At 35.5% G+C, this 14656-nt stretch overlaps 2 protein-coding genes across 15 annotated transcripts in view; both read right to left on the bottom strand.

Annotated features, from left to right (window-relative positions):
* LOC106784378 overlaps window positions 1-14656 on the bottom strand; it is a 77217-nt gene that overhangs the window by 12634 nt on the left and 49927 nt on the right. For 7 of the 14 annotated variants that reach the window (XM_014743834.1, XM_014743833.1, XM_014743847.1 and 4 more), the window contains 7 exons: window positions 13642-13789; window positions 13362-13467; window positions 12184-12216; window positions 11017-11136; window positions 8712-8758; window positions 8236-8405; window positions 242-301 (listed from right to left, as the gene is read on the bottom strand). In XM_014743834.1, the coding sequence (XP_014599320.1) occupies window positions 242-301; window positions 8236-8405; window positions 8712-8758; window positions 11017-11136; window positions 12184-12216; window positions 13362-13467; window positions 13642-13789 (684 nt within the window). The remainder of the gene's footprint in view (window positions 1-241; window positions 302-8235; window positions 8406-8711; window positions 8759-11016; window positions 11137-12183; window positions 12217-13361; window positions 13468-13641; window positions 13790-14656) is intronic. The other 7 variants (XM_014743837.1, XM_014743836.1, XM_014743839.1 and 4 more) reach the window with 7 other exon arrangements.
* On the bottom strand, window positions 310-8227 carry LOC106784377. The gene is made up of 2 exons (XM_014743832.1): window positions 2033-8227; window positions 310-1223 (listed from the first exon to the last, which is right to left on the bottom strand). Exons 1-2 carry the CDS (start codon window positions 7219-7221, stop codon window positions 797-799), a joined length of 5616 nt encoding a protein of 1871 aa, XP_014599318.1. The 5' UTR covers window positions 7222-8227; the 3' UTR covers window positions 310-796.

Below are 14656 nucleotides of genomic sequence, written 5' to 3'. Positions count from 1 at the left end.
TTGATAATTCATTCATAACGAACAATGATGATCATTAACCGATTAAATAAATTATTATTACAAATTCGTTTGGTCAATATTCATTTGTAAAACCAGAAACATGCATTTTTAATAATTTACGATGAATTTTTGATGCTCACTATCGTTCAATTAATCGGCCAAGGGATTACTTAAAATAATAGTAATAATAATAATAATAATAAAAATAAAAAACACATAAATTAGCATGTTGTGGCATTACCTTGACGCTCGTCTCTGCAATGCTGTGACTTTGGTGGTGGCGGAGGTGCGTTCGAGTATTCTATTGGTTCAGCAGACACAAAAAATAATGAAAATAATAATTAGCCCTAATAACGCTACAACGAACAACGAAAGAACTGCTGAGACACGGAAATACGATAATGATTATTACGATATTCACACAGCACGTGCTTTTTTTTTTTATCTGATACTTATCGATATTGGCGGTTTTGTACCCATTTGAACGAAATATCAATATAAAAATAATAATTTGATTGATATTTGATAAATTAATGAAAATAATTTAACGCGCGAATTTTTATCAGTATACGTGCCGATAATTATTTTCATACTTGATACTAATTTTTTTTTTTTTTTTTAAATTAATTTTTACGATTTATTCGATAATAAGATTAATTCGTAATATACAAATATAAATTGATAAATGTGTAATTCAATAAAAAAACAAAAAAACAAAAAAGAAACAACAAAAATTTGTCAATATAGTCTACTTAGAAAATTGCAAAGAACATATAATATAATAAATCGAGACAAGTTAATAAAAGTTTAATGTTGTTTGAAGTATAAATTTAAGCGGCAGACCTTCGAAACTGACGGTAGGTCGAGCAGTGTAGGTTGGCAACGGTGGTAACCAAAACTTGGCTTCCCGTTTAACGATCGGTGAAGGTGGCGGGGGTGGTGGTTGATATCTAAATCTCGGTCTATGTTTGCTTGGATCGAATTCTTGATTTGCAAAAATGTCCTTGTGCTTCAAAATCGATGCGGACGGTCGTGTTATCTTCCTGGTCAAATTTTCACGACGTTCCTCCAATTTTCTTTTCTCGCACGATAAGATAATATCTTTCGAATCATTCGAATCTTTCGACGAACTCGCGATCGTTTCATCATTATTACGTGAATTTCGATTTTCAAGGCTGGGCGGTGATGACAATGAACGCATATTATCTCTTCTACTTGGATACCTGAATGCAAGCGAACAGCGATGGAACTTTCACTTATTTTTTCCTATGTGAGAAATTCTTTTCAAATATATTCTTATAGGATACATTTTTACAAATATATTTCTCTTTTTTTTTAATATTATTATTAATCGATTAGACGATATAAACGTTAAGGAATGACATCGGGAAATAAATCACTCATTTGCACAAATCGATTAACTCCACAAAAATTGATAATTATATAGTAAATATTTTTATAAAAAAAAATTATAGCAACGAGCGGCGTTAAACGTAATTATTAAGAAAATTTATTCGAACATTTTTGCTACCGCGATCTAATTGGAAAAACCACCGCCACGTAATAGGGTCATTTGCAGTTGTGTTTTACACGGTACGCGTTGCAAATAATTATTTATCTACATATAAATTACAAGGACATAAAAAAGTATTCTATACAAATATGAAATATACGTAACACCGGACGAAATAGATAATTGATTCGTTCTATAAATTGCAAATGGCCAATCAACGATGTCACATATATGCGAAATTCGAAACGAACCGGCCAATAATATATACGCGATGCGTAATAACGAATGTGATTAATAATATAAAATGAAGTATCGATCAATTGTTGTGACTGGATAGTAAAATTATATCAAATTCTACAAGTGGATTTAATCGTTTTGATTCCCGAACGACTCATATATCAATATGTCATTAATGTTAAATAAATTATAAAATGAAAATTGATGTAAGTCCTTAAGGTAAATCGATAATATCATCTAATTGATAATTGACGGGAGCCGGATTTCAAGTACCATCGCTACCTATGAGCCACCCATCTGCCGGCAAGATAAGGCGTGATGTCCCTCAATTCGCGAACGTCGGGGGCGGACGTGAACATTTCTCCCAGAATCGATGTTTTCCCTTTCCTTTCTGGATCCTCGAACTTTTTTATGATCTTCTCGACCGGTCTTCTAGCAGCCAGTTCTTTGGTTTCAGCTTTCCTCGCCACGGAATTGGTTACTTTATTCGAACTAACGGAAGAATCCTTAAGCTCTGCCATTTTACTAATAACGTCGATATGCGGCATCGATAAAGTATCCAATCTCAATGGTACCCGTGGTATCGGTGGTGATTCCCCCCTACGTCTCGTCCTCCCTCTCCTAGATTCGTATTTTTTGCGCAACCAACTGACATCCGAATATTCTTGCGGTTTCAAGGTCGTTTTACTCTGATCGATCTTTTTCAAAACGTTCCTGGCCAATTCCGGATCGCTTTGAAATCTTTTCGGACGACTATTGGTCACGTATTTTTTAGACGAATTTAAATCCTCCCAACTGGTCTCGAATCTGTCACACAATTTTCTCACGGTACCGTTTTTAACCAATTTCAAATAAGCACGCCAATATCTTTCCGGATCGGGCGATGAGCCACGTTGGAATATACTCTCGACACTGCACGACGATGAGTTAGAACGCGTCGTACCTCGACATGGACTGATGCTTTCTGGTCTCGAATCGCGTTCACGCTCCCATAAACAACGTTGAACCGACTGTCGCGTGTCTACTTCCGCAGGAAGTCCACCGGTCTTGCCTCGTTTCTTCCTCTCTGTCGAACACAAAGCTGTATTATCCTGATCGATCGATTCTTTCGACAATGACACCTTTTTTCCTTCCTGTTTCTTCGATACAACCTTCGTAACATTCTCCTTCCTATCTTTTACTACATCTTCCGTTTTTTCCCCCACTTGACTTCGATCTTCTTTTTTTATTTCGAAATCACCGAATTCATCGGGCGTAATGGATCCAATACAAAATTCATTTTTATCAAAGTCACCGAATTCTTGCAAATCTTCTGATCTTTCTTCAAACGTTCTATCCGAGGATGTTGATTTCGTACTGTACAGTGGTATGTTACTCGAATATCGAACTATTTCCGATTCGCCGAACAATTCCTTTAAATCAGCGAAACTCTGAGACGAGGATAATCTTGAAATCTTCGATTTATCCGTATTCTTCGATTCCTGTTGTTTCGCATCGATCTTTTCGAAAAATTCGATCTTTTTGGGTACGTCTTCCATCTGAATGATATTTCGTTTGACAACCGTTTTTACCGATGTGTCCGAACTCGTGCTATCCATTTCGCTTCCCGATGTTGTTGATAATATTTTACACTTAGGTATATTATTATTATCAATTTGAACGATAGACGACGATACTGGGGGTGGCAGCGGCGGCGGCAGCGGCGGCGGCGGTGACACCGTCTTTCTCGACCATTCTTCAAAAACATTTTCTATTTTTTCCTTTTCCTTCGTAATATCTTCTTCGTTCGGTGCTAGAACCAATAGAAAATCGTTCTTTTCCTTTTTCGAATTATCCTCGTAAGACACTTCCAAGGAGTAACACGTTCTAGGCGAAGTGTTTGTAACACTCGGCGCCGAAGATAAATTTGGCGTACTACTGACGTTCATCATATTCGAAATAGTTTTCGTGTTTGCCATGGCCGCTGCTATAGCACCACGAGTTTCCCTAGGTGCTATGGGTGCCGAGGACGATCTTCTACGAGTTACTTTATCCAGAACTTCCTTTCCAAGCGTCAAAGACAATCTCTTCTTTTCCAATTCCGTCATAAGTGAATCACGAAATACGAAATTATTGAATTCCGACCTATCGGTACTTTTTCCTCGACCTATCGAGCCTCTCCTTTTCAAGCTCGAACTTTCCGTACCGGAATATTTCAAAGTACTCGTAGATTCGTCAGGAGTTATCATAGAATGACATCGAACGTGTAAACCTTTACCATCATCCTCTTGAAAATCGTCAACAACGATCTCGTACTTTGACGATATCATCTCACATTTGTCGTCATCTTTCTTCTTAGAAAAATGTTCCTGAGATAATTCCACGATATTTGCTCGATCGCGTCTAGACATTCGTGACTTTGTTTCTTCGCTACCGTAGATATCGTTCAATTGATTCTTCAAAGCGTTTACTTGTTCTATCGTTAAACTGCTCCAAAATTTTTTACTACAACCAAGATCCTTTTGCCATGACGTTCGATGACGTTCCGATGATATTTTCTCAAAGTCACGTTTTTCATTTGCCTTTTTTTCCATAGTGTTAGCTACGTTGACCACCGAACTACCACGCCATAAAGGTTTGTAGACGTCCTTTCTCGAAGCTATTTCTCGTTTTTTCGACGAGACCAATTCGGTTTGCTCGTTTTCTAATTTTTCAAAATATTTCAAAATATTTTCGACCGAACGTTCCTTGCATCTAAGACCACAGTCGCCGCGCCATTTAAATTTCTCTAAATCTTTGGTACTGAATACAAAATCTTTGTCCTTTTGGACGGCTTTCAATTTACCGTAAAGCGAACTAAGCTCGCATTCCGCTTTTTCCTTCGATCTTATTTCTTTCCATCTGTCGTAATCTATGATCTCTTCGTTTTTCATTCTAGGCCTGAGATCTCCCGATGACGAAGAAGTCGTCGTTCTTCTTTCAAGTTGGCCCATTCTTTCCAAACTGGAATAAAAATCGTACAAAGCTTTGTACTTGTCGCATCTAGTTCTCTTGTAATGCAATAATTCGAGAACGTATTGTTGATAATCTTCGCGATCTATCGTTGACGGACACAACGAACTAATACTTTTAGCGATCGAAGTATTCGATCCTAAAGAAGATAATTTTGTTCGCGAATCTTCGGCTTCCCCTGCGCTTCTTGCACGAAATTTTTTGTTCATCGAACCATCTCGATTATCTTTCAAGATCAAACTACGACGTTGCGGTGTTGGCGGTCTGATCGGCGAAGGTGACGATGTTCGTGACGTTGTCGTTTCGTCTTTTGATTTTTCGATATGCACCGTTTTTAACGGTGGCTCGCTCGAGCTTCTTCTCTCTTTGATGACGACGATACCGTCCCTCATAAAATCTGGACTTCGACCACGCGATAACATCGTCGATGAGCCAAATTCATCGTCGACCCGTAAAAGACTATCGAATTTAGTGATTTTTTGAAAGATAGACCGACCTGGCCAACTTACGCCACAGGGACTCGTACTTCTCGATGATAAACTTTCCCGATCGAAATTCTTAAATCTCGAGTTGGAAACAGGCCTCTTTTGTGACAAATATACGCTCAATGATTTCAAAGATGGCTCGGACTTGCTTGTCCTTCTTCTTTCGTTACTCTCGAGCATTTTCCTACGCTCGTAAACGAAGGATCTTTTCTTATCGATTTCAGAAGGTTGCTGCGATAACACCGTCGGAGATGATAATACATTTCTCAAAAACAAATGTTGGAAAAATGTTTCACCACTGTCCCGATGTTGTTTCTTAATCTCGGTCATAGTTAAACTACGTACACTCGAATTATCAACGTCTATTCGTTTGATCGTTTTAGATTTGTCGTTCAATTTGTCGACAATTTTTTTACCTTTCTTATCCATCCTTTTGTTAATCGTACCGTCACCGTTAATTTTGACTTTATCCTTTCGTAATTTCTTTTTCGTATCGAATTTTGAAATATCTTTATCCGTAATCGTTCGTGCAGTTTCTCCTTTACTATTGTCGGGTCTCTTAACGATCACTCGTGCTTTCTCTTTGGATCTTTTCTTCTTATCATTACTCTCAATGATTCCCGTAGACGGCGTAGAAACGATAGTTATTGGAATATTTTGTTTAGACGAACGATCCGATTGCTTCGTAGCCTTTGACTTTGATTTTGAAATTTGAACGGGGATCGTCGTTGATTTGCGACTCGACGAAGAATTCTTCGAATCAATTTTCGACGTCGAATGTTTCGACGATTGCGATTCGATTTTTCGACAAGTTTCTTGGCCCTTCGACGATATCGCTAGTACAACCTTCAAAGCTTTATTATCTATAATACCTTTTTCTTTATCCGTTATCGTACGAGAAGAATACAAAGTCGCGGAACTCGTTAAAAATCTTTCCGTAGGAATAATTTTACCTTTGATATCTTTTTCCTTGGACAAATTTTTCTTACTTTCCGTAAAAGACGATGAAATGTCAGCGTAGGATCTGCTTAATCTCTTGCAAGATTCTTCCTGTTCCTTTTTTGTAAGACGACCTCCTCTCGGATTATCCTTTTTAAAAACTTGCGACGATGATTCTTCTTCTACGCGGGATGATATTATTTCTTTCGAATCGATAGATTCTTGTTTTCTTTTCGACAATTCGGATTTAACCGAAAGTGATTTTCCGTTGGTAACCGACAACGGACTCGAAGATATCGATAATCGATTTTTTACTTTATCCGATGAAAATGTACCCTCCTTTCTCGTGGCGTTACTTTCCGAAAGGCTACGCGGTAAATTGGTACGAATACTTCTATCAAAATTCGTTACAGAACTTTGAGAAATTTTGCCTCTTCCTTTATTGGTGATCGGACTCGACGGATGACCACCACTTCTTCCGATTTTCGAACTTTGACGTTCTCGCGATTTTCTATGTTTCTCCAGATTACTGCACAATCTTTCTCTCAAAATACGAATATCCGAAACTCTTTCCGGATTGAAACACTGTAAATGTCTTGTATTAGAAGATTGATAATTATGATGACGATGATCCTCGATTGTAGTAACGTTTTTGTAATAATTTTTCAACGTCTCGTTGTTCTTCGATGATTTTCTTCTAGGCGGAGAAGGTGGTCTAGAAAAAGTACTCGTTAATCGTGAATAATTCGTTCTTGATCCAGATTGATTATCGATGTTTTTAATAGAAGAGGAACAACTCGATCGGTAACCACTTGATTTGGCAGTTCCTGTTTTCATGATCGGATTATGAATGATCGTCGACGCCAACGAAGGTGCCGATCGTTTGCATTCGGAAAATAATATCGACGAGGAAGATCCGTTTATTCCCGATGATGTCGTGCGATTCTTACGATGAATACGAATCCTTGTCAAGGTCGGCGAAATCGGGAAATATTCGATCTCCGAATCGTCTGTGGACAAAGTTTCGATCTTTTTTGTTTTCTTTTTTCTTTTCATTACTTTTTCCCCCGTTTATATTTTCCAAAAGCCATATTACCGTTCACCAGAAGTTTGTGAAAAAAAGTTCCTCTCATTTGTATGCAAGCTTGAGAGCGATGACGATATTTTTTTTTTCTTTTTTTTTTTGTTCGACATCGTTTAGCGTGCCAAAACGTGAAAATCGAAAATCCTCTTCTCCTTTTAAATACTTCCTTATATGTGCGTTATAATAATTAAGAAAACAAAATAGAGAGAGAGAGAGAGAAAGAGAGAAATAGATTTAGATAGATATAGATAAGGAAAATAAAATTAAATAAGATTTAAGAGTGTGTAACACACCAATATCGATAAATAAATTTGTGTACATTAGCAGTGCTGCGTGTCTATATATTCTTTTTTACTTTTTATTTTTTTTTTTTTATTTAGAGTGTATTATAAAGAATGAGAAACAAACAAAAGAAAAAAATATAACGAGATAAAAGTATGCATAACCAAGCTGAATAATAATTTCTAGCGACATGCTGGAGGAATATAAACCATGCTGATAACTTTGACTAGAAATTGTTTTTGAAATGATAAATAATATACGTTTCCAACTTTTATTATGCTTCAGAATAACTATCAAAATTTTGATATGATACGATAACGATAAAGGATCACCTATATTCTTATCTTTTTATTATATATCTAAAAATGAATCCCAATATAATTGGATAGAGATAGTTTTTTCGGATTTGAAATGTTCAGCTACGATGAACATGCATTAATGTGAATAAACGATTGAAAATATTTAGCGACATTAGCTCAGCGATAGCAAGACAAAATAAAAATATAATGCATGAGTCGATAATAGCTGTTGTAATAATAGTAGTAGTAATAGTAGTAATAGTAATAGTACAAAACGTATGCCAGCATGCCTGATTACACAGAAAAAGATAGGCTTCGTGTTTCAAATACACATCAAATTAATCTAAAATATAACAAACAGAAAATCATAGTCAGCGAATTAAATCTTTTCCTATGGTGACTCACCCTTTGGTCGTTCTGGGGCTGGTTTACGAAGACCATGTAGAGGCACGTCACCGCCACTTTGCACGCTTTTGTAAGCCAATCTTTGTTCCAAGAGACTTAGTGGACTGATGTCCTCTCGTCGTCGAAATACCAACGTCGAATCGCTTTCGTATCCTGATTCCTTAAAAGCACTTTAAAACAACAACAGAATGAAAATATTCTTATACAAGTTTGACATATTAAGAGTATCAGAAAATGTACCTAATTTCCATTTTACATTATTACAATATAATATGTGAATTGTTAATTTAAATTATGAATTAATTGTAATATCAAATGAATTAATTATGAAAATGACGATGATAATTATATATAATATATAATATCATTGATTAAATATACTTATTTTATTTCATGAAAATGTATACACACACATTTTTTGATACCCCTGATAATAATTTTCATTATTTTCTTTGTTTTGTTAAAAATATACTTACTGAGACATGTAAGGTTTTCCTGCTTGAGCATTACGTTGATCGAACTGCTGAAATCAAAAAAAGGATTAATATCAATCTAATTGATTCCATACGTTTTGTTTTTTTTTTATTTTTTAATTTTCATTTGGAAACATATGCAGCTTGTTATAATAAACATGCCTCGTATATATCGAAATAATGCTTCCGACATATGAAAAGTAAAAATTACGTATACACGCTTATGATTAATGATATAATGCATACACATTCATGTATTACGTCGATATATGTAATATATTATTATGCGGTATATTAATGCGCAGACATTAAACATTTAGTATCACACAAGGCAGCACGTAGCAATATTGTAAATCGATTACATACATAAATAGAAAATCACGAATACATTATGGTATTATGCTACTGTATATATATATTATTTACATACTACCGTAGAAAATATCAAATACGTATTTCCTCGAATCGGTGAATACCTTTTCCGAATAGTTTCTCTCATAAATTTGATCGTGGAAACATGCTACCACATTCATTCTATATCGCATATAAAAGCATAGCTCGGAAGATACGAATAAGGAATAAAAGCGAACGAACTAGCGCTAACGTTTGAAAGGAAACGCATAAAGAAAGTAGAGGGAGGGTTGAAATAGAGACAACGATAACGCAAAAATTTCGACGAATGTTAATATCGATCAAATTTATTCTATTTTTAACGAGAAAACTTAATAAACTGTCCTTAAGATTTCATTGAATTTTATCGTTGTATGAATTATTATTGATCGTAAAAATTTACGTAAAAGATTTATTGTGAAGAAAAATTAAAGTTCAGACATATATGGTTAAAAAAAAAAAAAAAAAGAAATGGCAACAATTGTATACGAATACAAATGAAATATAATTTATTAGAAATGATTTTATATAGAGCTTAACTCGTGTGAGTTTTTGACCACATTGTTTTAATATATGAAAGAAAAGACCACTATGAATAAATATATATATATCTAACATCAATTTCTACTTATTTTTCTTTGGCTCGCATGAGAAATGAAAGACATGAAAATAGAAATTACCGTCCTTATCCAATAGTTTATCGGCTCATACATAATGCAATGACCTTGATAGTAAACTTCCAGTAATGACTTTTTAACCATGAAAGTATGCATCCATCTACGAGTAAACACGAAGAGAGATAGAAAAGTAAGAAAGAAAGAAAGAAAGAAGAGAAATATAGAGACAAAAGTAGAAACGTCATCGTGCAAGTCTACTTGTCAATGACGTTAAAGCCTCTAACCCGTGAAGCCGGCGCAGAAGATGCGCCCAGAACGTTGGCGACGTTAACGGAAGAAGGTGTCGTTGGTGATGGTGATGGTAGCGTGAGATGATCGGTGCTGGAAATAGAAGTAGTAGTAGTAGTAGTAGCAGTAGCAGAAGAAGAAGTAGTAGTAGTAGTAGAAGTAGTAGTGGTAGTAATAGTAGTAGTAACAACGTCAGCAGTAGTGGTAGTGCTTGCAGTAGTAGCGATGGCAGTGCCAGTAGTAGAAGTAGTAGAAGAAGAAGCAGTAGAAGATGAAGAAGAAGGCGGTGGTACGCGTTGGTGATAATGATGATGGTGGAGATGATGGTTGTGATAACGGTGATGACGGTCATCGTTGTTGTCATCGTTTTCGTCTAGCTCTCGATCGCTGTTGTTATTGTTGTTACTGTTATTATTATTATTCAATAGTTGATGATGCTGGTGATGATGATGATGATGATGGTAATAGTGCTGCTGCTGTTGCTGCTGCTGTTGTAGTTGTTGCTGTTGTTGTTGCTGTTGTTGTTGTTGTTGTTGTTGATGATGATGAAGGTGATGATGATGATGATGATTAGTGCGAGTGCCAATGGGAACGATCGTTCGGAGAAAGCTGAAACGATCTACGTTCTGAGGTGAAGAAGATCGCCGAGGACAACGGTCCGGTAATACGAAGCTCTTCGATCTTCCATCCAACATGCTGCCAGTAGCTGCATGCCAACAACAATCGTTGCTTCTTTCCAAAGGTCGGATTATACGATCCTCGATCGGCCGAACACTGATCGTTGTTGTCTCCTTCTCGTCGAATTGTTTCATCGATTTGCCGGTACGATCAAGAACGATCTTCGAACGATGTTGCTGTTGCTGCTGTTGTTGTTGCTGTTGCTGTTGCTGACGCAGAAGTACATGCTGCCGAGTAGATTCAGACTCTCCATGCTTGATCGGCCGTGAGGAGGATAAGGTCCTCGGGCCGATCTCGAGCTGACTTTTCGAGCCACATAGCCAAGGTTCTCTTACGTTCTGACTAGGTTCCGGTCTGTAGGAAAGGCTCAATACACGTTGTTGACTCGGACGTCCGCAAGCACCAACTTGACCCTTTGGATAATTCTCCTGAAGACATCCGTTTTCGTCCAGCCACTGTCCGATCGTCGCGATTAACAGTCATGGTGGATGGTATTGACAGTGGTGTTGGTAATGGTGGTGGTAGTAGTGGTTTTGGTAATGGTAGTGGTGGTAAGTAGAATGGTATTTATCGTAAGGATCAGGAAAAAGCGATCCGAAAGCGAAATGGTTACGTTTAGAGCGGACATAACACCAAATAATATACACACGTATCAACATTATAATCGTGATACATGTATATATGCATACATAGTGAATTACGTACTCATATAAAAATATCCGAGATAAGTGTCTAAATCCAAAACGAGGGGAATCTATTGGACTTCCACGAGAAGATCCATATTCGAATCAGATTATTGTTTTTTTTTTGTTTCCTAACAGAGAAGACAATAGACGGGAAAATTGTGCACAGTGAAACCACAGGTGCGAAGTGTATGATAGTCGGTATTGAAGATGAAAAGATTTATTGATTGTAAAATGAAAGAGAGAGAATGAATAAAATATACTTGAAATCGAATCTAACGAGACACGAGAACGTGAGAATTTTTACGAATTAACGGGAAAAGAAGATGATGTTAAATTTGGAAAGCATTTTTAACGATTAATTACATTATTCTTGTTAAACACTTTGCATTCATTTTGTCATTAATATTAATATGTTTTCTTTTCTTTTTCTTTTCTTTTTGCAATTAAATAAAAAGCTACTAAAATAATATACTACTTTAATATCTTTAATCCAGTTGCGATTCGATCGTTAAAGCAAGCAGAGTTTTTGCTTTCAAGTTAGATAACACAGACGAGATAATGGAATAACTTCAACTCCAATAAAAGGTTGAAATCTCTTTTATATGAGATTTCCTTTTCTTCGGAACACTTAGTTCTTAACGGTATTATTACTCTCGTTATGTATTCAATATGCGAAAAGTAATGAATAGAGAGAGAAAGAGAGAGAGAGATAGAGAAAGAAAAAATAGTAAGAAGAAAAACCCCAAGGAAAATAGAAAGGAAAGTTATAAAGTGATAGGCCTTACATAATTTCTCTTAAGTATAAAAATGGCGTACCCCGTCAAATATGTCCATGACCTCGTCCCACCACTAGAAACATAGAATTAATTACAGCATTAAACTATGCGTTAAAGTCTATTGAGTTATGTATAACATTTAAATAAATAAAAGTTATAATAATGAAATGTTGTATAAAGTATCGTTCTAGTTTCCATCTAATTGTAAAATACAAATCGAGAATCACATAGGAACACTCGAAATAGAATATGCACTATGCATCTCGTGAGATAAACTCGGATATTGAAATGGTATAAGGTAAACGGTATTGCACGTCTATCCCACATATACGAAATTTACCTAACCTTTTTTATCGTCAAAGATTTAGATGTAAACTAGACGAGAGTGTGTTTCTGAACATAGGATTTACTACAAGCGACGCTACCAAAGCTAAACCAAACACAAAGGTATATACGTAATAGTAAATTTTCTTAAAAGTTATGTGAATGTTCTTTTGTGTACCTTATCTTGTTTGTACCACATATTAATCAAATAAACGCAATGTTCTTTGCCTTGATAAATAAAACAAGAAAGAGAGAAAGAATAGAGAGAGAGAAAAAAAGAGAGAGAGAGAAAGATAGAGAACAAATAAAAATCAAGTTCGCACAGTTAGACGAATCAACGCTAAAAAGAAAAGCTCTCAATAATATGAAATATTGTAAATTTATGAAATGAGCATCTTGTATAGGTACTCGTTCCACATTTTTAATCGTTACCTTCCTCGTCGTCCGCGTGACAGAAGTTGGCTAGAAGCAAAGCCATTTGAAACGATCATGTTCCAGCAATATCATTTTTCTATCGGGTGAATATTTTTCATACTGTTTTATATTTTTTCGATTTTTCGTAGTAGTAGTAGTAGTAGTACGTACCCATTTGATCGTAAGTTAGAACGTGTAATATTTAACGAAGGCAAACATTTGTTTTCGTCAAATCATTCGTGACAACTAATTATATTTAAAACGAAATATTATTTAATTATCCTAACACAGAGGCCGGGGGGGGGGACCCTCTTTTTTGTTTGTAAACCGTCAAACCGATTTGATTAATTTTTCGTGCGCCATTAGAATTTTCTCACGCATTGGAAAATTCAATATAAATTGATTAACGATATTATAAGTGTAAAAGAAATATGCTTTTGTTTTTTTTTTCTTGTTTTTTTTTTTTTCTTTTTTACATACTTCTTTTGCCTCCTTATCGGCGATCGATGATCGTCCTGGTTCGTAATCCTCGATCCGTCCTGGCTGATTCTTGTAAACGTCCGAAGAATATTTCAATGCTCCATTTCTAAAAAAAAAAAAGAAAAAAAAGAAAAGAAAAGAAAAAACACCGAAAAAATACAAACGCAACGCGTGCAATTGCTATTAAAAAATAATCATTGCGATGATGGTTGTTCCTGGAATGGAAGGAGATACGTGTTTCGTTCGCTAAAGTAAAGAAAAGAAAGGAAATACTACTCACTTTCTAGGCATAGTCGAAGTAGAAAAATCATTTTCTTTGCCTTTAAGCCGACGACGGCTATCAAAAGTAGCTGATCGATCGGTGTAACCACGTGGTTCGGGTTCGCTCAAATATCCCGAGCTGCTAATACCAGACCCATACCTTCCTCCTGGAGCAACAAAAAAAATCAATTCTAATGTTAGACAAAAATATTTGAAATTTTGTTAACATTCATTTTTTTCCCTTTTTTCTTTTTGTAACACTTCGAGTGTCAAGTATATGTTTTGGCCTTGTTAAAGAAAAGATGATCAAGATATATATATAATTGAAAATATAATCAATATTTTTCTAATTGTCTTTCACAAAAACTGTAGCTACGTTTAAAAGGTTATTATTTTCAATACGATAATAAATCGTAATAATTTTGTTTTTTTAATAACGCGAATTCCCTTTTCTAAAAAACACGGCACTCAAAGTGTTTAATAATCACTTTTATTATTTTCATTTCCATCACCATGATAACAAATGTATGTAAACTGTGAAGATCCGTCCGTCTGGTTTGTCTTTGATAAATGAACAACATTCTTACGAATAATCCTTAACCATTGTATATGCTCAAATGAACATTGTCGTTACTCTGTCGTGTAATTTAATCGAAAAATATATATATATGAGTGTGTGTGTGTGTGTGTGTGTGTGTGTGTGTGTGTGTGTGTGTGTGTGTGTGTATGCATATATATAGAGATCGTAGAGTTAGTAAAGCACCTGCAGGATATAATGCAAATTAAATAGGTACGACATTATGGCATCATCTCGTTAAACTCGCATCGGAAATAAAGGACAACTTATAAAAGCTTATCGCCATTAACACTTGTTAGAACCAGGATGTTAGGTAAGATAGTTCAATATAATATGGTGTAACGAACGCATTTAGCACAAATTATTTATTGTTATTTTCACGCACGAGCGATTAGATTGTTAAGACTATAATAATAATAATAATAATAATAGTAGTAATAATAATAATAATAATAAT

Source organism: Polistes canadensis, unplaced genomic scaffold, assembly GCF_001313835.1.
Source record: "Polistes canadensis isolate GaletaPanama2010 unplaced genomic scaffold, ASM131383v1 scaffold_34, whole genome shotgun sequence".
NCBI lineage: Eukaryota > Metazoa > Arthropoda > Insecta > Hymenoptera > Vespidae > Polistes > Polistes canadensis.
This window is presented reverse-complemented; position numbering and strand designations above follow the sequence as displayed.

What these genes read in the sequence shown, in the direction of transcription:
- LOC106784377 (XM_014743832.1), bottom strand. Translation starts at nt 7,221, where the DNA reads ATGAAAAGAAAAAAGAAAACAAAAAAGATCGAAACTTTGTCCACAGAC. An exon ending in GGCAGATGGGTGGCTCATAG is followed by an intron (nt 1,224 to 2,032) that starts GTAGCGATGGTA and finishes GCTTGCATTCAG; the next exon opens with GTATCCAAGTAGAAGAGATA.